This window comes from Trematomus bernacchii, unplaced genomic scaffold (genome assembly GCF_902827165.1).
Source record: "Trematomus bernacchii unplaced genomic scaffold, fTreBer1.1, whole genome shotgun sequence".
Classification (NCBI taxonomy): domain Eukaryota; kingdom Metazoa; phylum Chordata; class Actinopteri; order Perciformes; family Nototheniidae; genus Trematomus; species Trematomus bernacchii.
This window is the reverse complement of record NW_022987409.1, coordinates 2,243,162-2,270,320: the sequence shown is the minus strand read 5'-3', so window position 1 is coordinate 2,270,320 and position 27,159 is coordinate 2,243,162. Positions and strand designations below refer to the sequence as shown.

The 27,159-nt window shown below is 41.0% G+C and overlaps 1 protein-coding gene across 5 annotated transcripts; it reads right to left on the bottom strand.

Annotated features, from left to right (window-relative positions):
- Nucleotides 1-277: 277 nt before the first annotated feature.
- Nucleotides 278-25,577, bottom strand: mbnl3 (muscleblind-like splicing regulator 3). 5 transcript variants are annotated; one of them, XM_034136619.1, is made up of 9 exons: nucleotides 25,307-25,577; nucleotides 17,506-18,483; nucleotides 9,985-10,149; nucleotides 9,168-9,371; nucleotides 8,407-8,646; nucleotides 6,047-6,197; nucleotides 5,681-5,716; nucleotides 2,778-2,866; nucleotides 278-1,855 (listed from the first exon to the last, which is right to left on the bottom strand). In XM_034136619.1, exons 2-9 carry the CDS (start codon nucleotides 17,677-17,679, stop codon nucleotides 1,853-1,855), a joined length of 1,062 nt encoding a protein of 353 aa, XP_033992510.1. In that variant the 5' UTR covers nucleotides 17,680-18,483; nucleotides 25,307-25,577; the 3' UTR covers nucleotides 278-1,852. The 5 variants fall into 5 exon arrangements, with proteins under 5 accessions (XP_033992510.1, XP_033992477.1, XP_033992486.1 ...); XM_034136586.1 differs by lacking the exon at nucleotides 5,681-5,716 and having other exon boundaries at nucleotides 6,047-6,218; nucleotides 9,168-9,398; XM_034136595.1 differs by lacking the exon at nucleotides 5,681-5,716 and having other exon boundaries at nucleotides 9,168-9,398.
- Nucleotides 25,578-27,159: the final 1,582 nt, after the last annotated feature.

The following is a 27,159-nucleotide window of genomic DNA, read 5'->3' as shown; positions in this document are numbered from 1 at the left end:
TTGACAGTGGTGGTTTGAGGAGACTTAAGAGAGGCACATTTTAATTTGGATAAAAGTGATTTCAGGCTGTTTTCCAGAGCCGTTTCTTTCAATTATTTGCACCTAAAGCAATTTACTTACAGACATGTGCAAACCAAAAACTTGCTTCTCTTTTTTTATCATCAGACATCAAACGTGGTGATTCTTTTCCTCCATTTCCTGACTTTACCTAACAATTCTCCTAGCTTTGGCTGCAATATTCAGAGTCTGACTACTTCTGACAGAAAGGACACATCAGTAGAAAAGACGACATTTATAAAGTGAGACAGGACATTTTCAAGTTCTAAGCTTTCTCCCTGAAGTGAGTTAGAGAGGGAAACATTCATTTAGAGCAATTACGCAGGTATTGCACTAAATGGGGGCAGCTCAACCACCACTTGGCACACATCATTTAGGCACAACATCAGGAAACAAATCCAGCTCCCATCTTGTGCAATAACTCTCACATCAGGTTTGAAAGTTTACAAAGAAGTGCCAATTATACCAGTCTTTAACCTTAGATGTATGCTTTTGTCTTACATACTCTGATTTCATGCGAGTTTGACACAGGAAATCTGGGGTTGTGTCTGAGACTCACTGGCTGCAGATTGTCATTCTTTTAAACCATGTTTGAGATCAAACCATGGAGGAAAGCGGGCCAAACAAAGCTTCCCTTTCAGTTATTAAACAATTACCCATCACAGTCACGACTGAAGATACTGCAGCACTTAATAAAAACCGTTTTAAAAACCTCATCTGCTTTTAAGGCAGTTTGTTCTTAGATCAAGAAATGAAGAGCCATAATCTTAAATATCTCCCAATCAGCTCCTTGAGTATCGAAGTGATTGCCTCCTATTAAAATGTCAAATCTTGTGTTTTTTTTAAGGTTACTTTGCATTAAGAGTAAAGCCTCATTTGCAGCTGTTATACAGTTAGTACCAGATACTGACTGTGAAACCAGGGGGATACAAATCATACTTATTGATCATAAACAATATGAATTTAAAGTTGCAATTAATATAATTCCCTTACATTTTCTTGCTATAGGTTGATACGTATTGTAACCACTGTAATTGTCTTCATTTGCGATACCTTTCAATGTATGTTGGATCTAAGTCTCCTCTGCAGCTGAGCAGATAAATCAAAGGCACAACAAATGAACAACAATTTGGTGTTCCTTCAGGCGAGATGAGAACTAAATGAAACATGATACAACACAAACGTCACATGTGTAGCCATCTTGAAACGTAAACATGATATGATATGAAACACTCTTTCATTTTGACAACACTCTCTGGATTTAGACCAGCGGCAGGTCCATTTGTCACTTTCATTTCCAGAATAAGCTTTTTAAAGTTTTTGACTTTGGGACAGTCAGAGTCAGGGGTCGCCTCATTTGATGGCTCCAACCCATGTGTGTGTTTGTGTGTGTGTGTGTGTGCGCGCGTGTGCGTGCGTGTGTGTGTGTGTGTTGCACTTTTAAGGTGTGTATGTGTATGGCTGTAAGAACGAGGGAGCTCTATTGCTCAGCCTGATCGAGTCAGTGTACAACAGTATCACGTCCAGGCTTGTATTGCGTCAACATTCGCAGCTTTCTGACGTTCACAATAAGACGTTTCTCACTCTGTAGGAGAGGCACATGTTTGCTGCATTCAGGAAAGATGGCCGCCCTGGTAGTGCACAGGTTTGGGACTTTAACTGGGGTTTCGGGAAAGGCTTACTGAGTTTAGCGCCACCGGAGCCGCCATCAGCAGTTTGGGGACGGGACAGAAATGGGTTTCCATGGGAACGCACTGGAGCTCCACTGGATCCGGAGTCAGGAGCTCGGAGGCGTCTACTGCAGGAGAGACAGAGACTCAGTTAATATTTGTAATGTTTAGCCAGTTTCATTACAATGTTTGTGCACTTTTATGTATTTTGAAAAGCCTCCAGCTGCAATTACATTATAGTTTTAAAAAACTGACAAATGACTTATTAAAAAACAAAATATCATTGTTATGATTTCATATTTGGGACATTGCAGGTACAAAAAACCTGTAGTCAAGGAGCCGTAAGATTGTATTTCAGAAAAAAATAAGTCATAATTTACGAAAACATGGACATTTTGTGTGAGATTATAACACCATACATGACGAAAAGAAAAAGGAAAAAGAAAAAAATCCCATATTGCTGCACTTCATAAGGATTGGGTCAACTTCTTCACACCAATGTCTCAGTAAAAAACAGCCCTATACTGCCGTCATACTTTTTTAATCCAGGTTTAAAAAAATGTGGCACTGGTATTGGATTGGTGGTTTACAACTCCTTAGAGAAAATATAAACCATAAAAACATATGATGAATTGAAAAGTATATATACAAGTGGCAACAATATTTTTCAGATGTTGCTCAGCCATAGACAAACGCTATATCTCCTTAATGGTTGGAGAACTTTTGCATAGTAATGTGTTTTTGTGATAGAAAGCACATTGACACTGTATCTAAGGGGAATTCACAAAAAGTAAAAGCATTTAAATGATAGCAGGGTTGCTGTATGCCCACAGAGACAGACAGTGAGGTGAGATGCACCAAACTACGACGTTGAAATGCAGAACGCTTTTATTTGAACCGTCATCATTTGCTATGAACACAACAGACCTGAAGGTGAAGACAGATGAGATGTGAACAGAAAACACGTGACACTACAGGCGGGGGTTTCCTTAACCTGATGAGTTAAAGAAGACTCTAAAAATAAAAGAGAACTGGAACAAAAGAGCAAACCTGATTCAAGGCGGCAGATTCAGCGAAAACATTGGTGACTGGGGTCGAAGCCGACGAAACAGTTGAGGTGGCACCGTGCATCATGGGAACTTTTATTCAGGTGAGTCAGACGAAAGACAGAGGATGTGGGAGGGGAGGAGGACGGGAGGGAGGGGGGACAGGAATGATATGGTTACCATGGCTAAATGTGTCTGATCACAAGTCAAGTGATATTGCCAGGATGAACAAATAAAACGACACATGCAAATAAATAATAAAGTTACATTACTGATTAGCAAGACAAAAATAATATGCACTGTTTCCGCAACAAATGATAGTTAAACAAACAAGGCAATACACAGGCATACAATCTGATCAGACTGGAGCATCTGATTGTATTCAAATAAAAAGGGTGTGTGTATGGAGGGAGCAAATGATCCATAAGAGAGAGAACACGCTTTTTTAATGTCACAACTTGTGTGTCCTTGAGTTCCTTCCACACACACACACACACACACACACACACACACACACACACACACACACACACACACACACACACACACACACACACACACACACACACACACACACACACACACACACACACACACACACACACACACACACACACACACACACACACACACACACACACACACACACACACACACACACACACACACACACCTCATCGGGAGACCTTTTATGAATACCAGCTACAAGATTTGTTAAGTGCGTTGTGTGTGTCCTGATTCTGATCAATATTTTATATTTTATATACAGTATATAGTTTGTATCAACATCTCAGGAATATATTATGACAGATGAGAGGCTTGGCTCACTGGTCTGGATTCAGTTAAGGTCCACACAAACTACCCTGTAATCAATAAGCTTAAAAAAACAACTAAAAGTTCATTGTTTAAAAATAACTAGCTACGTTGGTTTGGTCATAATACAATTTGGGTAACACTTTATATTAAGGTACATGTTGGGGAATAATTTGCCCTGCGTGTCCTCCTTCGCCCTCTGACGCAGATGCCCAGCCTTGGGCAGCATGCTATCTCCCTTAAGGAGGGGCTGCCCTAGCATATTGTTGATGTTACCAGTTTATGACCGGGCAACTCTCGGTCAGAGATAGTTATTGTTGTGGGACACCTGGAACACATCCTTCTCGGGGTGTAGATGACCTCGAGCCATACGCAACAACAAATGTGATTCAGTGTCCTCAGCTGTTTAGTCTATCTATTGAAGAATGTTGATTATTACACTCTGAACTAGTTAAAACCTGGAACTACAGGAGGGTTCTTCAGAATTGATTTGGCATCTCAACCGTGTGGTCAGATCGTGGCCCGTGACATGTCTTGTGAATGCTCCGGCCGAAGCTCCAAATAAACCGTCAGTGTTTGCCATCAAAGCTCCAGCTCTCCTCGTGTCTCTCTGAGTCCTGACTCCAATTGCTTCAGGAGAGTCCCCCACAGTACACACATTCACAATCAACTAGTTGTTCATTGACATATTAGCAGTATATTGGCTCTTTATTAGTCATTATAAAACTCTTATTAATGCCTTATTCTACAATACCATATTCTCCCAGTACTAGGCCATTAGTTGAGAGTTTTTCCTTAATAACCCTCTAATTAGTGCTTATTTATTTTAAGTAAGGAAGTTGTTGTACATGAGTTTTGGTCTTAATATGCTCAATATGGGCCTAATAAGGCAGTAGTACCACAAGCATAGTAATCCTCCCATAATTACACTAAACAAATATTGTCTATTCTTATGTAACAAGACATGAAGCTACAAGTGTTATTTTCTAACTCAGAAAATGTTCCCTATTTTAAAGTGAAGTCTTGTTCATAACAAACAAGCTAGCAGTTTGAATCTAATATGCATGTTGTTATTTATCTTCTTTACTTGTTTGTAAAGCACTTTGAGCACCAGGAAAATAGCTATATAAATAACGTGTATTATTATTATGTTAATTAACAACTAGTTGATGGTGAATAAGTGTAACTAAATATAAAGTGTTACCACAGTTTGGATTTAACTGTAATTACTTCTAATAATAATGATCAGTTGTGGCTCTACACGCAGCTCAAATAAGACCTTTTTTGTGTGAGGTTTTTGGGGTCTGGCGGGGGATAACCTGCAGAGTCCCCTCACCACAGAGTGCAGCCACTGTTCAAGAGACGCATGCACACAGGAACACACACCCTGCATGCGTGCACAGAGAAATAAATGAATGACTTGTTAAATAAATTAAAGATGTGATTGCAGACATGACACATAGACATGATGCAATGAAGAAGACAATGGGCTGAAAGCTCCTTAATTTACCCCCATATATGGTCAATGTGGTTTTCATTGGCTGACTAAATAAGCTGCATTTTTAAAGCTCTTTCTATTCTTTTTGAGCCCATTGGTGAGCAAGGGATTAAATGGACAGTTCACCCCAAATTCCCAAATTCAAATGTCCCCTTACCTGTAGCGATATTTATAAATCTAGATAGTTTGGTGGGGGATGTTGAGTGTAGGAAATATCAGTCAGTAAGATGTCGGCCTTCTCTCTGGTATAATTAAAACAGATGGCACTCAGCTTGTGGTGCTCAAAGCGCCAAATAAGATAATCCCCACACCTCTTTGTGAGTGGATTCATGTAGGAACAATTCTCTTTACTGCATCACTGCGTAGAAGGCAGTGTGCATCTACTCATGGAAGAGAGGCTCGAGACAGTGCAAGATGTAAGCATTAAAAGCATCTTCCTCTGCTGAGCTGTAACATTAGCTATCTGAGACGAAGTCAGGGAGTCCATGAGTGCATGGACACTTCTTTCTGAGTAGTGATAATGTTTACGGGTGTAGTTCGGTAGAAAGGAAATAGTTCTAACACGTTGATCTCCAGCTCTGATACAACTGACCTACCAATGTCTCCTGAGGGCATCATGCACAGAACAGAGCCTGTCTCGTTAATGTTAGCATAAAGGAAGAGATGGATGAGAGCGGACGAGAAGGAGAGCAGGAGGAGAACAAAAAGAAAACAAAGACAAAGAGTTGTGGAAAAAGAAAAGGTGCAATCAGCAACAGCAGGTTCAAGGCGAGTGAACAGGTTCAGGTTAGTGCAGGCAACACCAGGCTGTCACTGAGAGCAAACACACACAGTAAAGCTGTATTGTACAGGTGACTACATAAGAAACCCTTGCATTTGTCTGGCCAGAGTCAGGCTCTGTGATTGAGTTTACCTTCATGTGTGGTGACAGTATGATCGTGTTTCAGTGTGCAGGGACTCACTGGTGGGGATGAAGGTTTGCTGCTGCAGCTGCATGTTAGCCAGGGCTTGCTGGTAGTGGAACATGCTGGGGTTAAAAACGGCGGTGGCTCCGTTGCTCTTCTCTAACATCTGCCTCTTTGGAAGCTGCTGCATGCCACCCGGAGGGAGAACCTGGAAAGATAGAGGACTCATCTATTACAGGCAACGTAAGTCACCATTATGTCAAATATCACTGCTGATGATACACGACTTTATATGTCATTTTAAACATAATGATGTTTCGCTTGTTTTCCTTTTCTATTCTCCTGGTTCTTTAATGACTGTCTTTTATCTTGTTTACATGTGCTTTCATGATGGGTTTCTTTTGCTATTTGTCTCAGAGATTTGTGTAAGGCACTTTGAATGTTCTTGTTGTTGAAACACACTTTATAAATAAACATGTCTTGCCTTAAAGGTGGGGTAGGTAAGTTTGAGAAACCGGCTCGAGATCGCTAGAATTTGAAAATACACAGCCGGAGAAAATCTGCCACTTCCTTATAGAGCCCCTCCTCCAACACACACGAACGCGCACATGACCAATGAGGGCACGAGATAAGTTTGTGCACAGATGGAAGGCTGACAGGCAGGTAGGCCATCCAGTTATTTTAGCCGGGCCGGCTAAAATGATTGGTCGTGCTTTTTACAGTACTACAGCTTCCACAGATGAAATATTTTTATGGATTTTTTGTCAAAGCACTTGAGATATTCATTGCTATCGGGATGTTAAGAGCATTCCATGGAATATAACAAAAAGTGTATCTCGAGCCGGTTTCTCAAACTTACCTACCCTACCTTTAATTCGAATGACTTTTTGAAAAGGTTGCAAAACATAATGTTTTTAATTTGACAAACATTGGCAAAATTAGACAATTTGAATTCAAAACGATGCTGAAATGCATTGCTTTGAAACAAAACACCAAGATTATTGAAACTCTATCTACTTGTCTCGCTGTCTTAGGACATTAAGTAAGGACTATCTTTTCATTTGGCTTTTTATGTAGGGTAACTGTAATGCTATCACGTTTATTGTTTGGTTTTATTATGATAAAAAAATGTCTTTCTGTATTTTGTTTTGTTTAGTTTTTCCTCTCACTAATGCTATTGCTTGTTATTAATTATTTTCAGCTCATCTTATTTAGTTCATCACTATATATTTTCTTGTATCTTGTTCTTATTATTATTATTATATTCATGACTAGTAAAAGTATCTGGTGTTATCTCACTGTAAAATCCTTAAACCCTTCATCCAATTAATTTTGGGTTTTCTGTTTTCGCCACCAGAGGGCGCTGCAGTGTCTCAGATTTTCTGAAGTGATGCAGGACGGTCCAGAGGTCGGCCAAGTGCAAAATGCTATCAAATGCTATCGCTATGATTTCATTCATTAATGGGGCGAGGTCTGAAACATCAAACTGCATTGGAAGATAACCCAGGGAATGATTTACCTATAACAGGGAAGTACAATTATAACATAAAAACACACATATCACATTTTAGGATGTTTCATTAATTTTTTTTTTTAATTATCCTCCCTGATTACCCTGAATAATTAAAGCTTAGATGAAAAATAACAGCATAAAGTAAAACCATGGATAACATATGTTTTCCATTCCTTTCATTATACTTTGCTTCATCTTTTTCCAGCACTGCGTTTCTTGTTTTTCCTGCATCAGCACTGCAGATTGACCTGATTATGTTACAGCTGCTCTCAATGCTAACTTTAGCCCGTGTAGCTGAGAGCACCGGCTCAGTCTCATGCACAGTAGGAGACATTCATGAAAAAACATAATCCCCCAGACTGCAATATCACATTGCAAGCTGGCTGAGGGATACTGTGATACCCTGATCCTTCATTGCATCAGTAAACATCATCCACGTACAGAACTAAACAATCTTCTCCTGTTTTACTGCTGGGTTGAGCAGAATGTTGATTTGTAACTTCTGAGAAAGTGAGTTAATTTCGGGTTTACACCTGAGCATGTTCACAATGTCATTATGGGAAAGTGTAAGGGCCACACATAAGAACAAAAAGAATAGGAAAAATAATGTTGAATTTCATTATCAGAGGAGGAACCAGTTATTTGGTTTGTTTTTTGCATTTCCGAATTAAATGGAAATGTTGAGATTGAAGTAGAAATGAGGGGAAGAAACGTTGAACTTCTGCAAATTCATCTAAATACTAAGGGTTGGCACATATACTCAAAGTGAATCTGTGCTCTCATCATTTCAACTGTAAAAAAACGTCCTCTTCTGACATTAGTTTCCTTATGACTGGCCCTAAAAAAACGTAATGTTGAATTTGTTGGTGTGCAAAACAAAGAGTCCTGAGTGTGTGTGTCTCACCAGGCCTGCGCCCGCTGTGTTGTGGCTGGCTTGGTGCTGCGCAGCCTTGATCCGGGCCTGCAGGTGAGCCGGGGGGTGGAAGTACTTGCACTTGTCTCGGCTGCAGCGGCCTTTGATGTAGTCCATGCAGACGATGACCGAGTTCTCGCTGCAGTCCACCATGCCGGCCTCCAGAGGGTGAGCGTAGCGGCAGTCGCTCTCGCCCCGCGTGCAGTTACCGCGCTGGAACTCTCGACAAACCTGCGAGACAAAACTGTTAGCAACAAACTGTTCTGTCCGCAGTATCCGCACAAAAACCACCAGACTCAGGGACAGTTTTATCCCACAGGCCATAAGACTGCTAAACACCCGAGCTCTGTTAAGTGCCCCGATAAACATTCCTGTTGTCATCTTGCAATATACTAATTTATATAAATAGTCATCACCGCAATAAACCGTATTTAATTTTGTCTTAATTTACATTATTTAATTGTATATTCTGTTCTTGTACATATCCCATATTCTATTGACATGTATAGAGACTTTTTGCACTACGGTTTATTTTGTATTTTTGTATTTTATTATATATGTTGTTGGAGGAGCTCAGGTCAGAAGCATTTAATTGCCATTTCTACACTGTAGCTTTGTGCATATGACAATAAAACCTTTGAATCTTGAATTGAATCTTGAATCTTGAGGGTCAGAAGAGCTGTGATCAACATTTACCCTTCATCACATATTGGCCAAACATAGAAACACAACAACTGCCCCGGGCTGCATACCTCCAGCTTGTCCGTGCGCAAATGTTTCTGAGCGGAGGTGCCGTTGCCCATGGCAGCCAGGCCGGTGGGGCTCCCAGGGACCAGCAGGGGGGCGCTGGTCAGCATCTCTGGCATCAGGCTCATGCCGTGGCCCATGTGGCTCAGATAGGGACTGAAGGCCATACTGGGACACGTTCCCAGAGAGGGCGTCATCGGGAATGTTGTCTGAGGGAGGGACATCAGCGCAGAGACCAAAGAGACACAACAAGTTATAGCAGAGCTTTCGCTGGCGTTAGGACAGGAGTTGGAAACATAAACAGAACTTTGTTTTTCACAGCATTGAAAACCATGTAGTTACCTGAAGTTGTACAATTACTTTGAACATTAACATTGAATGAATAATATTTAAAAGCTCAAGCTCGTCAGTTTTGATTGCAAATTTCACATTTACTTTTAAGTTGAATAAAAACAAAGCTACCTTCCCTGTCGCTGAATGATCCTCAATGAGTTTTAACCAAAAATATGAAAAAAATAAAATAAATCATAACGGATGAGTCATAAAGTATTAGGTAAATTAAATGTTTTGGCTATTTAAATGAATTTCAATATTTTATATACATTAAAGTAAGGGATAGAAAAATAATATTTTTGATCTCCCATTTCATCTTTATTGGAGAACAGAAGTAAATATATATTTAGCTGGAGGCATAACTTAATGAAAGTCCTATATTATTACCAAATAAATGCCACTTTGGTTAAAACATACCTCACAGTACACACAGTGCAGTTAATGCTTTGTTGAATAAATGACATTTTGAAACACATTAAATATGCTCACTATGGGCTGCAGCTGGGCTCCAGGCATCATGAACTGCATCTGTTGAGCCAACATGGCCGCCGCGGCCTTCTGCTGGATCAGGTTGTTCCTCCCGTTAATCTCCAGCTGCGTTTTCAGGTGCGGCGGTGGATGCAGATATTTACAGTTCTCACGGGTGCAGCGCCCCTGAAGAGGAGAGAGGAAGGAGGGAGGAGCAGTGTGAGAGCAGGGGTGACACTGAGTCATGTGACACTAAATCAATCACGGGTGTGCCTTGACATAGAGAGCTCACCTTAAGGCAGATCTAAGTTTAGAAGAGCGCTCATCACTGTAATCAAGCCTAATATGTTCAACTAAACATCAGGAAGCGTGGGTGTTTACAGAGCAAGATATGTACAGTAAATGCTGGTGAAATACAGCAGTAATGAAGTCCCAGAAGACTGCATATTGGATTATTCATGAGAAATGTGAAACCACTTTCTAAAATGTTCATCATTAAAAAGTACGCTATGCTGGGAACAACAACGATCTGAGCTACACAGTAATGTAGAAAGTCAATAGGTTTTTCATGTTTCTACAAGAAAATTACTTTGAGCCATTGAGTCAAACTGTACTTCCTACTTTGTACCATTAACAAGTCACGTGTAAAGCGTTGTGAAATGACAGGTGGAGTATTTGAACCAGCTTTGGATTTTTCCACAGCAGCACAGCAGAGTCAGATGAACCTCGCTGTCAAGAGATAAAGCTGGAGAGTGAAAACACATGCTCGACTCTCACTGACCTGTACGAGACATTCTTTGATCTAGTTTCACTCACTAAATAAGCAGAGAAAGAGAGACATAGAAAGAATGTATCTGACTGACTTCAGCACGTGGAGTTGGCTAAATTCAGATCAGATTAATCAATCTATCATCCTCATTTAAACGTGTAAGAAAAGTACTTTTAGCAAAAATAACTCAAAGTTTTAAAAAGCAAAAGTACTTGTACATTTCTACAGCATTTTATTATAGCAATAGAAATGCAACAATGCTATCGCTAATTATTGTGTTCTTCATCTGCATTACTCCTCACATTCAGAAGGTCAAAACATAACGGCTACGCACAAGTGAAGAACATTTTTGATTAAGTGATGTACTTTTCAATTGGAACAAAACAACTAATTATTCCAAATTAGACATGCTTATCTAATGAACACAGAGAACTATTCATGACTATTCATTAACAAGTGCAGCATGTCGGCTTTGCATGCTGGGCTTATTTGCATAGTCAAAGCATTTTTATTGGTCTGACGGCAGACAGAGTGTGCGACTGCAACCTGAGTCGTACACGTGTGCATGTAAGGTAGATTATCTGCATAATAAATGTGGATGAAACAGCAAGAGATGATTATAAAAAACATTCTCACTCGTCATTTCAGGTTATCAAATAAATGGAATATTGTATAAAAGTAAATCAAAGTAGAACTGCAGTTGAGGTTCCTCTGATGAGCTCATAACACAGCACACAGTATCAGTGATTAAGGCAGTTTTGGCGTCATTGGGCAAAAACTCCGTAATAACCTAACATAATGAAACTCAAGTGGTACTCCAGTGTAGGCGGTTTTCTGGAGAAGGTAAAACAGTCACCTTTGGGTGTTATTCATTCAGACATCATTCGATTCTGATTGTATTACAATACCATTAGCATTATAGCAGCAATTCTTTGATAATTCTGTTTCCTTTGCAACTATGTGGTCCCTTTAGATAGCACTGTGCAAGCTATGATTACTAGAAGCTACGTTATTAGCAACATTTCTCTCCCTGTCTGAGATGTTTTGCAAATATTGCCTGTCTCTCTTTTTGACAAGTTCATTTTCCTTATTTGCAGTTGTGGCCAATCCTGGAATATAAACTTTGCCTGGAGGACATTTCACTGTTGAATCAGTCATTCAACATCTGAAGGGACATGCACATGCATTTGTAGAACAGCCAATAGGAACGCCCTCCCCCTGACCTTGGATTAGCCGAAGTACAAAAAACATCCTAATTCCTGAAAACAAGAGCTGAGAGAAGGTGCAGAAGTCTAGTTTTTCTATCAGACCACTTGAAAAACAGTATGCTGAAATTGTATTATGGAATTCCAGCCAAATAACTAATAACTTACTTATGTTGCTGTTATTCTGTGTTTTAGTCTACCGAGTCTCATCCTAAATTCATCCTCCATTTTATCACAAGTATTTTTCCAACTCATTTTTCAACTTGGCATTTTTGTCTTCTTGTGAATCCCTGAATCAGATTTTGAGCCACTTATCTTAAAGCAATTGATTTTGCCCCAGCACAATGTTAAAGCTGTGTCCTTGCTCCCTGCTGGAGTGTGTGGGGAAGGTGAAGATGGTGCTGCAGGAACACTGCAGGTCAACACACACTCTGCAGTCTCCATTAAACCCCTGGGCTGACAGCAGCTGTCTGGCCCTGCAGATGAGCTGTTAACCCGCTAAAGCACCAACACTGAGTGACTAACCACACCCACCCACACCCACCAGCTCTCATTAGGGGCTGGAGAGAGTGCCGCACAAACTGGCAGCAGAGAATAAAAAACTCTAAAGACAAAGTGACGTCATGGTGCAGAGACTCTGACGGTGATGGATGATGTCGCACCGAGATGAGGACACAAAGTGTTTCAGCAGCAGGAGAGCTATATAGGACATCTGCAGTGTGTCCTCTACCAGCATCCAGGAGGGATTCACACGACCTCACAATAGCACACAAAAAGCATACAAGCAGAACATGTAGCAGCCTGAAAACGGTCAGATTGGCTTACACAAACACCTTCGCCTACACAGGAGAGGAGAGCAAGCTTTGCGTCAGCAGGCTGTGTGTTTAGGGATGAGTCTGTAATGAGGAGTGAGTCCCACGAGCCCAGCAATCCTCAAACTCACAGAGAAGGAAAAACACTTAATAATGTAGCACTTCATGCAGTCTGTGCTCTGCAGCTAAATTACTTGGACAAAAAGAAAGAAAGATACAAAACCTTTAAAAAAGGCTATAAAATCTGGGTGAGAGGAGGAGGCCGATGAAACGTGGCGTTGAGGAGAGTAATGGGTCAGGAATCTCCCTGTGGTTGCCATAGCAACACAATACGCAACACAGAGAGAGTCCCTGTTAGTGCAGCAGAGTGCTGCATCAGAGAGGAGATCAAATCATAAATACACAGATAAAACTGGCCAAATAGACCATAATAAAGTGGTAAAAAAACAAGCTTCTTTTGGCTTTCACTTAACAGTATGAAGTACATGTGAATGGTTATAAAATAATGACACTGTTATTGGTTATCTTTAAGGCTTGCTTTCACTATGCAGTTCTGTCTGACACTTGGTACAATCTGCTGGGAATTAGAGGGCTTGATTTATGGCACGAAGATGTGGAAAACAAAACGCAGTGTGTCCTGTGCTGCGTTGCCAAGTATTTTCCAATGAACGCAGTTAGCACAATCTCCAAAAGTTGCCATTATGGCCGTTATACGCTCATTTGCCTATTGGTAACGTCATCTTGCCAGAATTTGCATAAAGCATAGTCTTGTCTTTTGCAACAGTGTGGGAGAGACCCTGTGGAGTTGGCTGAAGAGCCGTGTACAGTGATTACCCTGCGCAGCATTAAATATGAATTACACTATAATATATGTGAATTTATTACTTGCTTTTTCCCTTATGGTCTGAATAAGTTGCTACATTCTTGGCTAATAGTAGATTCTGCAGAAGACAGCAAGCTATCAGGTCTTCTTTGTGAAAGTAGCACCAATAATCATTCAAAATTAAATGAATTGTTTACAATGGGATAGCACTTTGATTCAGACTGAAATATCTCAACAACTGTAGGATTAATTAAAGGGGACCTATCATGCAAAATGCACTTTTGTACGTCTTTTATACATGAATATGTGTCCCCGGTGTTCCAGGGAACTCACCAAGTGTCAGAAAACACAACCCTCTCTATTTTCCTCCATACCCAAATCTCTAAAAAAGGGGCTGCAACGGATCTGATAAAAACTGATCCAGATTTGAACACTGTCCTGACGTCAGCACAGTGGCGCTATGGCTATTGGGCCAACTCCACCAATCAGGAGGAGACAGCCACGGCCATTGCCGTTCGAAAGCGCTGGAGACGCTGTAGTACATATGCCAGGCCTGTAGGTGGTGCTGTTCTCACTGAATCAGCCCTTGCAAAAACAGAGCTAAAAAATGTCAAATTGAGCAAAATGAGGCATGGCTAAAATGCATGATCTGTTTGGTATTTTGAAAAAAAAAAAGTATAAATATGCCTTATATAGGTATGGTCCTACACTATATTATTCAAATATAGCATGATAGGTCCACTTTAAGATGAAAATGTGTTCAGACACTCATGTTGCTCAGAGGAGGAATCCCACTGAGTTTGACGATCCTCTGAGTTGTCATTTAGTACCACTATACGTCTGACACTTGTATTTTAGTATTTTTTATTTTTAATCTCAACTTTAAGATGGATTGCAATGAATTTTGGAACTGACATCCATGTTACTCAGCCGGTGCATCTCTTGGTCTTGTTAATCTTAAAAATATTACTACAAATATGCTTCTTCCAGCCTCTAAAATGTGAAGATTTCCTGTTTTGACTTTGCTGTTTATGATAGTAAACTATTTATTCTTGGGACCAATTTCTGATTAGACAACAGCAGTATTTTAAAGAAGTCGTCTTTGGCCTTTTCATCTATTTTCTGTCATGTTAATTTGATTTAAGGTTAAAACGCTCCATGGATTAATCGATACTGAAAATGATAGTTAGTTGCCGCCTGACCATGATGTCATCCAGAAGTGACACTGCAGTTGAATCTGCTGCACGCCGGGCAGATGTGATGTCCACACTAATCATTGGAGATGACAGCAGCACTCCAGTTAACAAGGTAAAAAGAGCCCCCCCCCCCCCCCCCCTCTGCAGCAGGTTCAGAACGACCAGACAGAGATAATGGAGGAGCAGCAGAGAACGACGGCGGTCAGCTCCGACCGGCCTGGAGATGCCAGATATGGTAGGGATGATGAGGAGGGAGGCCATTAGCAGATAAATCCATAAAATTAACAAAGAAGGGAGGGGTGGGCGGGGAGCAGGAGGAAGGAGTGATGCTGTTGAACGAGGCACTTCTTTGTTTTTTCCAGCCAGTCAACCAAAAACAACGGCTGTCAGCTGAGAGTAATCCTGAACAACACAGAGGGTAGAAACGGGCTGTGGAGGTGGCTGCTGTTGACACAGTGTGCTGGCACTAAAACCCTGTGCAGCTCCTGATAAAGAAAGCCGCTTTGACCTTCAACTGTCACCAACTTCAGTCCTTCTCTAATTAACAACACAACACGGGGGGTGTTAAACAACCTAAAGTAGCCTTTAATGCTTGTTCGCTGCATGTAATACAAAACAACTAGCTTCTTTCTCCCATCAATGCAACCAGTACAGAGCCAGACTGTTGCTCCGTGCTAAAAACAGCCGTGCCACTCAGGAAGATCAAACTATCCAATGGGTACGCACTCCTGTGCTGTTGCTAGGCCCCCCTCTCTGTTTCTCCCTCTCCATCTCCCTCCTGCTCTGGAGGACATAACACAGAAAAATGGCTGAATAATAAATTCTAACTCAATAAACGTGGAGACAGCAGCTGCACTCAGACAGAGAGCCCCTTGTCTGGGTCTCACTTCTTCTCTGCAAGCAAGCATTTTGAACAAAAAAACACAACAGTAGTGTTTTCTCAATTTAAGAGAAATTGGCTATTGATAGTCGGAGCTCTTCTACAGTAAAGCATGATCACTTCCCAGGCTGTTAGTTTTTCCTCTGCGTATGAGTGGAGCTAGTGTGGTTCTGTGGTGGATCAGCTGAAGTGATGTTGAAGCAGCTCGATGATGGACGGAGAGAGTGTTGGGAAAGAGGCTTTACGAGACATTTCAATCATGCACTGCAACATGGACAATGTATATCTTTATCATTACTCTGAAGTTGTTATACATATCTACATGTGTGTATTAGAGAAACCTTAATTGATTGGATGTTTGAAACAAGCCTATGGTTTGTTGATCTGACATGACCACTGATTAGTTTTCTATATCCTATTTTTCTCGTGTCAAATTAACAGAAAGTACAGCCACAAACATCACAGAGAAGATGTCATTGAAGTAGAAAAGTTCTTCAGAGTGATTGGAGAAGCCAAAACAGTTGCAATATTTGAACACCTCAAAGTCCAAAAGTCATGTGGTAATATGCCTGTTTTATCCCACAGAGACAATTTGTAACACAGCACCTGAAATACATCCTCAATTCTGATTGGCTGGAAAGTGTGGTCAGACATGATAACAGCACATCTGTAATGCAGGTGATGATTAGTATCAAACTGTAAGTCAATATAGCAACAACCAGGCTCAGCTCTATAGATAGGAGCTAGGGTTTTAGTGAGAACTACATCAAATATGTTTCAGCCTGTTAGACATTAGTGAGTGTGGACATCCTATTTTAGGAGAAAAGCGAGGACACCCCCCTGTACAACTTTCATATCATGACCAGAAATGTGTCCAACACCAGAGACCTAACGATAATGGTGACTATCCCTCTAATATATATGTTATTATATTACACCACTGTGTGTCACAACGACAGTCACCCCACCTCTCTTTACCATCTCATCAATATACGTTCTAATAGATGCAGAAATGACCTTGATCTTAGAGGTGCTCAAATTAAACCAGTCACATTTAAATAAATCATGTTTTACACCTCATGCCACCGTTTCCGTCGCTTTAGACTCCATGATGACAGGCCAGAAAAGTAATTTTCAGCTGGTATGCTGATCATCTATAGGAGATCATTCTGTGGGAGACTTTTTCAATAGATGACAAGAAGCTTTACCATAAACATGATTGTATAACCACTGAATCACAAGGAGATATTTGATATGATTGAATTAAATACATTCTTAATCAATTAGAAACCTGTAATTGGATCAGCTGAACAAACAACATGTGTGCAAGCTTCCAGGAATTTGTTTGGTTTATTACATTTACAAAAATATGTTTATCTAAAAAGAGAGAAAAGATGCTTCGTACCAGATTTACTTATGAGTTCATTTTGCATCAAATAGCTGAGGTCCCCACTGTCGCATCTCCACTCGAACACTTTAATCAGCAGATGACACGCTCAACAATAGCTTCATTAACCAGAAGGGCGTTCAGAGATGATGACCTCCGCCAAGGCCGTGCCGTCTCACAAAGTCAACAAAAGTGAGAAATAATTCAGATTTCATTCAAAATGTAATAGTCTACCTTGGCTTTTGTTATGGCCTTTAACCAAGTTCCATAACAATTGGGCCAGTAGTTTTCCTCCTTGGTGAAGTTAAATATAATTATAGGTGGGCCTCATCACCTGAAACAAAGACCACTTCTGCTGTAAAACACAAACAGGAAACCCTGTGTGTGCCAAAAGTCATCAACTAGCTTGACACCGATCACAATGTGTGTGTCTGAGCAAACAGTGTGTGTAATATCTGTTGCATTGTTACCTTGAGTGAGTCAAAGCAGGCGATGACTCGGCCATTCTCCACATGGCAGCTCCGGGCGGGGTGAGCAAACTTGCACTCGGCATCAGATCGCGAGCAGGTGCCTCTCTGAAACTCACGACACACTTCCAGGGTCAGCCATTTGGTGTCCCGTCCCATAGTCATGTTGACAGCCATCAGAGTAGCTCACAAACAAACAGTGGCGAGGGCACAACTGTCTGGCGAGAGCAGGGGTGACTAATACTGATGCAAGAGAAAAAAAAATCCCCAGCAAAACAGAAACAGAAGCTAAAAGAATGTTCTGCCTTTCCTCAGCTTAAACAGGCAGCAAGTCCTCTCGGGTGGAGAATTTTAGGGGATGTTTATTAGTTCTTCCTGGGAAAAGTGGCAGCTGAAGTTCAAGATAAAAGGGGGCAAACTGTGAGCAGAGGCCAGCTCCGTCTCAAAGAGCAAAAAAAAAGGGAAAAGCAGAAGCTACCGCTAGCTATCACTGTTGCACACAGAGCATCTGTGCCTTCACCTGAATGGACTGACACCCACCGTATGTCATTGTTGAATTCACGTCAACATGGCCAGGGTCGGGGCAGTCACTGTGGTTGTGTCAGAGTAGCCCGAGAAAGAAGATTTCTGTGGGACAGAAACAAAAAGCAGAACCATATGGGGATGGTGTCCTTGCAGTGATGAGACGAGAAGGCGTTTCAGCTCAAGGTATGTGGGGACTGCAGCTCAGTAACGTGGGATGGATGACTCTGTGGCTGTCAGGATAAAATACAGCCTCCATTCAAGGCCAAGCACACACTGAGCCCCGTCCTGCGCTCATCCAGCAGCACACGACCCCTCGCAGTAGGCACTTTGGAGTTCCACTTCCGCCTCTTATTTCAGTCTCTTTCTCATCCCTCCTTCGCTGTCGTCTGTTCTTCTGTTGTCATCCTCTTCACTGACCTCTCTGCTGCATGTCCTTGCTTGTTGTCTCTCTGTGGACTGTAAAAGAAAGAGAACATTAAATCAAAGCGTTGGCAAAAAAAAAAGGAAAATGCTTGTAATGTGAAGCTACAACCTCGTGTGGAGCTCGTTTAAACGGAGGGTGACGAGGACCACGAGGCAGGAGGGTGGATGGGAAAGAGCCAAAGAGAATAAAGCGAGGACAAACAAATAGGGGAACAGAGCAAACGGGAGGGAGGGAGGCAGCAATGAACAGGAAAGGGCAAGCTATGTCTTGATTAAGTGATACAAGAGAGGGAGAGAAAGAGAGAGAGGGAGAGAGGGAGGATGGAGGGAGATTGCAGGCAGGACAGAGACGTCACTTCAACTCCCCTGAGCTCCATGGAGCAGAAAGTAATTGACTAACTTGACATGAATCATGCTGCAATATTCTGTGAAAAGCCGTGTCCTTGAAGTTGCACCGGCTGGCACGTGTGTGGTCGGCACTGATGATTCCCAGACAGTTATTAATGTGAAGGGAAGAAGTAGGAAAGAAGAGACAGGGAAGAAAGAGAGAGGGGGGGGTGGCTCTTCACAACTGCAGCTGCTGTACCCAATGCACGGCTGCAGCCAATCGGACAGAGTCTTGCAGGCACGCAGAGCAAATAAATGACCAATGACAGGGCGGTTTCCACAGCAGCTCCTCCCTCCACAGAGCCTGTCCCTGTTCCTTTCTGGATTTGTTCACAGTCATGGCTGAGCCACATGCTAATATTCAAACTGTACAACAACTCTGACTCCCCACAGCTCCTCGTGGACGCGGAGGAGGAAGTCATATCTTATTCAAACAGTGGACTGTGCTGCAGTGTGATGCAAGGAGGGAGGATGCATGCAGGGATCAGAGCGACGTGCCCAGACACTAACTGAATACAGATAACGAGGTGGCTCAATAAAACGTTTAGCTTCGCCAGAGAGGGCAAAGTCCAAACTGCATTCTGGAGTTGGTCAAAATGAAAGAGGAAGTACCACTGTCCTGTCTGAAACATAGTCCTGCACTCATGCACAAAGTGAATAAACAATAGATATGCAGGAGAGGAGGAGTACAGCATAAAATAGGAGGAGAGGGGGGGGGGGGGGGGGGGGGCTGGAGCAGATATTATTATCTGATGGCGGCAGACACAGACGGAGGAACCAACGGGGGGGGAGAATGTGACGGAACGAGGGTGTGTGTGTGTGTGTGTGTGTGTGTGTGTGTGTGTGTGTGTGTGTGTGTGTGTGTGTGTGTGTGTGTGTGTGTGTGTGTGTGTGTGTGTGTGTGTGTGTAGATAGACAGCCCAGAAGGAGAACACCGCAGTGTAGTGGGAGACAGAGGGATAAGGGGGAGGTGGGAGCTGAATTGATACACCCACCTTCAAACACAAGAACAAAGACACATCCCAACCCCAAAAAAAAGAGAGGCAGGAATGGGAGATGAGCAGGCCAGGTACAGCAACTGCTTTGCTTGCTTTACCATTATGCTTGTCTATGCCTCCTCCTCCTCCTCCTCCCCCTCCTCCTCCTCCCCCCAGCCTACCTACAGATCGATGGAAACTTTTCCCAGGGGGACAGAACAAGCATTCCTCCTGCAGCTTTGCCTGTCCTGCATTCAGGTCCACATCAGTGTCAAGCGCCCTTGCTTACGCACACCCTGACGACGCAGCTCAATATGCAGCCCACATCATCCAAATGCTCCCGAGCAACACTCCTCACTTCCTCCCCTCGCTCTCGCCACACACCAGACACCAAATGGCGCACAGTTGCATTTACGAGCGTTTCCTGGAAAGCTACGCAGCAATGCTGGCTCCCCTCCGGTGCCATTCCAGTTAATATGTCACCCTGTAGCTGTGGATATACAGAGTAACGACCTTCCACTAGCTGATATTTACTGCTGTGGTTCTGCTTTCCAAGAGTTTCACACTCTGGAAGATGTCCCCGACTGTTTAACCTTCCCTTTTTATGTTCACCTTTGGCCTCTACTAAGGCATTTAAGGGGACTGAAAAGTGATATAGGCAGTTAAAAAACATAGAAATTAAGCTAGGGTTTATTGTGCACGTTGGTTACATTGTGACATGCCTACTTTGGTTGGTGTTCATATGGAGTTTCAAATAAACAGTAAGTATGTTAAATGAGTAGGTTTCTCTTTAACCTCAACTGTCACATTAACAAAGCTAGCATTGCTAACATGCTCATGATTAGCAGGGTAATGTTTACCGTGTTCAACATCTACGTTTAGAATAGAATTGAATGAATTAGTCGAGTAACACAAACACAATTGCCAATCATCTGATGATTCATTTACTGATCCAGATCATTTTAAAACAAAAATGGTGTTAATTGCTGCTTTCAGTCTGTCAAATATGTACTTTAAAACATGTGTTTTCATTATCGATTGACAAATCAAGGTATGTGAAGACTTCGACTTGACTTTGAGAAGCTGTGACGGACAACTAATTTCTTCAATTTTATAGACCAAATGATTAACTAATTAATATAGGATATCATTAGCAGATTACTTGATAGAGAAATGTTAGTTTTGGCCAAAGTTATGCCATACTTAGTACTAAACACAAAGAACCGCTGAGGTTGATGGAATATCATTAGTTTTGCAGGTATTTGGTCATAAATTAATGTATTTGACCGTTTATAATTTTGACCTTATGATGACTCATGAATAAAAAAAGGCAAACCAAAGTTATCACAATTCATCCTGCAAGAGACATGGAAGTGTGTGCCAAAATGTTAAGTACACATAGGCCTAGTCAGCACATTTTACAATGAATCATTTACCTACAACAGCAGACAGGTATAACCCCCATATTCAATCCAAGAGCATGCCATCTTTAAAGATGTCACCACGTTGTTCAAAACCCAACAAATATCTAATTCAAGTGTTTTTTAAGAGACAGCACTCTTTAGAAGTGCAGATCCTTTAGTTTGGAATGAAACATCGAGTGCCAGGCTGTAATATTGCACACAGTGGAGATAAAACATGAGGAGGCCAAAAGATCCACAAACACACCAAACAGCCAAGAAGCAAATAACTCGGAGGCAGATTAAGTGAAGGACACGAGTGAGAAGTACTCTTATACATAAGTACTTATCGCTAAACACTGATCAAGAGCTCTCTAAAGAGAGGCTTGATGCTTGAAGCTTGAAACTAAAACTCTCTTTGTTGTTCCTACAACACTTGGGTTCTCAAAGTAAAACAAAATATATATGAGATAGTAGGTCTGGGCAATAAATGTATATGATTATTTTAATGTTTTTCAATGGAATTGAATAATTAGGAAATCATAAATATATCTACATTTGCTTTTAGGGAATATAATTTGAGGATTGCATTTTCATATTTACAAAGGATAGCCGGTGTTGAGTTTAAAATATGTTTTTATTTTCATATCATTTCCCTTGTAAAAGTTTGTTTACACTCAAGTTCATTAAAAAGGAAAAAATAGTTTAATTTGCCAAGTGGTCTTTGTATATACATATTAAATATACCTATATTAACTCATAACTACAAAATGTGCTCTATGCGAAACGACTTAAAGCTTATAGAAGTTATTTTTCATTGATCAACTCGTCAATAAAATAAAAATGTAATATAATCTATATGTTTTATTAAATTAAACTCAACTTTACTCCCCCACAATTATAAAAAGAAAAAACTGTAGTAAGAAGGTGTATTTTGTGTAAAAATAATCTTGGCACACTGAATTTGTCCGGCTTTTAAAAATGCAGCATAAACAGACGTTTGCAGGGATGCGGCATGCTGAATAAATATTGTGTGCCTCAGTTACAACGTCATTATGCTACTGCTGCTGCTCCAGGTGTCTGCAGGGAGGAGAGGGGGTCCAGCAGTGGGGGGGGTCAACGTGTAGGTGGGACAGGAAGAGGGGGGGGGGGGGGTTGCTGTTGACTCCGGCGCACTGCGTCCATCATCAAACACAGTGCACCAAAGGGCTCCCGGCGGGGTAACCTTCAGCGAGCTCTGACGTCTGCCTTATGGAGGGACAGTCGGCCGCGTGCAGCACCTTATCTGCTGCTCACTCTGACAGATATATCAATAAAACTGTTGGCCGCACATTAAGTGAAAGGTAAGGTGACACATTAACAAATAACCAAATACAAAACCGCTGTTATTTCTCCTTTTAGAGTTTCCTTTTGCTGTTTTCTGCTTAATCATGGTTAAGCAGGGGAAATATGTTAGTGTCTGCCCCTTTGATTTCTTCCCAGTGGGCGACGACCATATTGGTTGTTTAGAAGTTATACAAATCTATTTTCATTATTCAAACTAGATTGGAAACACTTAATAAGCATGCATTTAAAGTGTTATAGCAGGTTGACAGAGACAAAAAGTGTCAGTTGAATAATTAGAAATACTTGAAAGATTGAAGTACTGAAAGAAGATTAAAGTCAGAAAGGTAAGATTGCTCTATATTTGTGGATTTATTGTGAATATCTCTGGATTGTGGAGAATTTGGTTGAATGTGTAAATAGGTATTGAAATGTTATAGGCTAATTCTGCAGAGAGAACAACATAAGTAGAAAAAGTTGCAGTCTTCAAGAGAAAATGCATGTGTTCTCACTGATGGAAACTTAGCTGAAATAGTCGAAATAGTTGAGATAGACAAATTGGCAAAAAAAGAAAAATCAGTTCAAATGGAACAGGGGAAAGAAGTTAAAAATTAAGCAAGAACATGTCATAATTCAAAAACAGTGTGTCCTATGTCTCTCTTAAAATCACGTCACCTTCCTCCTCCTACCGCCATACAAACAAAAGTATGTGTGACATTGACATGTTAGTATTCAGTATTATTGCTGTAGATTTTACTGTAGCATTTTGTTAATATGTTAAAAGGTGTGTTAGTTTGATATAGCAGATCGACAAAGAAAACAATAAGATCCTAAAACTATGGAGAACCACCTGGAGAAACAGAGTAAGTGATTTTATCCTTTATACATTGTAAAAAAAAACTTTAAGCCCATACTCAAGTGTCGCAAGAATCTGTATAATTCCTCTAAGAGTTTTTGTTTAGTTTTTTAATCTGGAGTTTCCCCCTCTCCAAAAGCCTGGTGAATTCCTTGTTCAGAGGCACATGTTTTGTAATGAATACTGTAGCTATCAAAATGAAAATATGATCTTTGATGATTTATTAGAAAGCAGTAAACAAGAACTGGTACAAGACAGGATAATGTCAATGACAAGGTGATTGATTAAAAAGCACAAGGTAGAAGATCCATACATCATAATGAGAGTGAGAGCTAGCAGCAGGGAGGGAGGGAGCAACATAATTAGGTTAAGTATCAGTAATCCTTTGGGCTCATTAAAGCACCACCGCTCCAATTCAAGCAAACATACAACAAGCCTTTTCCATCATAGCATACAAAAAGCATGAAATACATGCAGTTTAACTTGCCCGCTGCACTTTTATTCATAATATGAACTAGGCATAGGCCCTGGAGATTTTATATTTGACTTTGCTGGTTGTGAGCTTGGAGTTTGACCTCCCTGTAGTGAGATCATGAAAGTTGAATTTACCTCTACTGTGACAGGTCTTTATTCTCCTCATACAGCCTGTGCTGCAGCACCTCTTTTCACCCTCTGTCTGAAACCAGAGCCCAGTCTGCTCTGATTGGTTAGCTGGCCGACTCTGTTATGATTGGTCAGCTGCTTCGAGAGGTCCCGCCCCTTAGCCTATTATGTAAATTATGTTGGAGCGATAGCCAATAGAGGCGCTACATAGTGTTACATAGTGATGTCATTATGTTACGGAAACAAAGAGTCAAATGGAGGCGTTTCAGGCAGTTCAACTTTGGGATTTTGGCCTTTGCAGACCATTCACATGCACATAAATCTATCTAACACACTACAGGAAAGGGAAAAGCCCAAAAAGCACAAGAGGGCACAGAAAATTATGCATTATAGTTGAACCAATAACACATCATCATCTTGAAATTTTTCTGATATAGGTTGCTGGTGTATAGCGCCCTATAACGAATGGAGCTTCCCCAGGCAGTTCATGTGTGTCTGTCTGTCTGTGTGAGAAGGTACATGAAAACAGGTTCTGTGGGAAATGTGGCAGCATGCCCATGTGTGTTTGTCAGTTATCAGTGTTTATATTAACTAAAGAAAACTAGCTAGACTGGTGCAGAGTCCACAGCCTGGAGGGAGCGCGTGGACCTGTCTTGACAGGCTGAATGTATTGTTAAATAATTCAAGATGATGGGAATACACATACTGGGGTTGTGTACAGTACATACTGTAGTGGTGACAACACTGTATCTATGGTGGTTTGATTGTGTGACTCCTAAGGCTAAACAAGGACAGAGACTCCCTGCACTGCATGCATGCATGGCTGCAGAATCCTGCAAGCATACAGAGAGATAAGCAATAAGGAAACTGTGCTGTCCACTCATGTCAACTGTAACTGAATTAAATATAATATTACAGTTAGCAGAGAGACTCAGAAAGTGAATTCACATAGATTGTTTTTGCCCTTCACTCTTTGCTGGCATGACAACAAAAAAGCAACTTGCACTTGAAACACTGGCACGGTTAGACACCCAATAAAATCCTCATTCAACCAAACCCTTGAGTGCAGTTTCACACACTCAAATATGACAGGCATCATTTGTCCGCACACAACTCTCAGCAGACCAACCCAAAGCATGTCAAATGTGACTGTTACTATTTATTACGCCCGTAATTAAATACAACAAAGGCGGTTTGGGAAATTCCACGCAACAGGCAAAGAGGAAAAGGCATTTCAAATGACTGCAACGTGGATTCAATATCTAAAAACATTCATATATTGGTGCAAACTGCGCCAGACATGCTCTTACCTTGTTATAGTCCAGTCGGATTCAGATGTCTTCTCCTAAATTAATGTCGTTTAAAATGTATACTGTATGGTTATTTTCCACAAAACGTGTTGTTAATCGGATATACAATCAGTATTGCCTAGAATTGAAATAGGAATGAGGAAAAAAGCGCGTTTTCGCTAGCTAAATCGAAGCATGTAAAAAACGTGTTGCCGCCGCGGAGAGAAAGACGCGGGTCTGGCTGCTGAAATGTTTGCTGCGACTACATTTGCTCGGCTGCAACACTGACTGAACACACAGCAAAATAACAGATTTGAAAAAAATCAAGAGGGAGGGCAAAATGGTGAGGGAGGAGTTCAGGAAAAGCGAGTGAGTGTGTGTGTGTTTGCTTTCGTTTATTAGATAACGTGATTAGCATTGGGGAGAAATCAAAGTCACGACAGAAGGTTGTAAAGGTAGGCTGCCATGAACACAGGTAAACCAAAAGGACAGGTGTGGATCAGATTACACTCAAACAAGGGGAATAAATGAAACTTCCCTGATTAGAAATGACAACGATTCCCTTTAAACCTGATGACTGGTGGTCAAATTGTCTGTAGACGAAAACAAATCACCTATATCCCAAAAGTATGGGGGACGAGAGATGCCAAAACAAAGAATTACATAGGACCACATATAGAAATAATGTAATATTCAAAAATAAATGTAGCCGTTGATATTTATTTTGCTTTTAAAAATGTGTATTAAATTGTTTCATTTATGTAAAGATATAAATCTGTAAAACTTTCCTTTTGCATTCTTTCCTCTTTTTTATTTCCACCACTTTTTCTATATCTGCACATGCCTATTTGTTAATCTATTTTTTGATTGGGCAGCTTCCTTACATAACATATATACATACAATATCTATACACACATGTTAAGGCTTATTCAGTCTAACTGTATAAGAATATTAGGATAGGGCCAATATGTAGTTTCAAAAGTTAGTTTTGCAAGGTTTATATTTAATGATGAGTAATATGTTAAAGGTCCCATGTCTTTTCCGGTTATTACCCGTCCCCTTGTGTGTTATGAAGGTTTTGATGCATGTAAACGGTCTGCAGAGTCACAAACCCTCAAAGTACACCCTGTAGCGAGTAAAACTCAAACACAGAAAATACCTGTCTATGCTGCCCCAGAACGCCTCATTGGAGATTTCTCTTTTTCTTCCTGGGTACAGTGACGTATTGGGTATAGTGACGTAACGTAACGTGCGCAGAGCCGTTACGTTTGGACCAATCCGCGGACTTCCTCACACACACACACACTCAATCTTTTCTCAGCTGCAGCTCCGCGGATTTCTCAGCCTGAGATGGCGGGACGTGGGGAGGCTGCGGGTGTGTGTGTGTGCTCGGGCTGGGTTTCGCTGTGTCTCGCTGTCTCCCAGACCCCACACAGTTTAAAAAAAAAGGTTGACTTAAAAAATATTCACAAAACCTTTTAACTGTTGTCTGGAGCCAACTGTAATATTAGTGGCACCACTTTACAGTAAGAGCCCCATAGAATACAGGCCAAATACAAAGCCAAGTTGATCCTAAACAGGAAAGGAAGAAGCAGAGCAGCATGCTTCGTATCAAAGGCCAGAGACCGGCCAGTGGTTTTATATGTGCTTTTTGAGATTTTTTGCATCAGTTAAAAACTTGACATAGACCAAAAAAGGACGACAAGATGCAGGTAATTCATTGTAATTGTAAATACATATATATACTGTATATATATATTCGTTATATATAGATATATGTATAAATATATATAAGGTAATTATTACTTAAAACCTTAGGAGCAGCTATCACAGATTATTTCTATATTAAATCTCTGAAGGTTCACTTATAAAT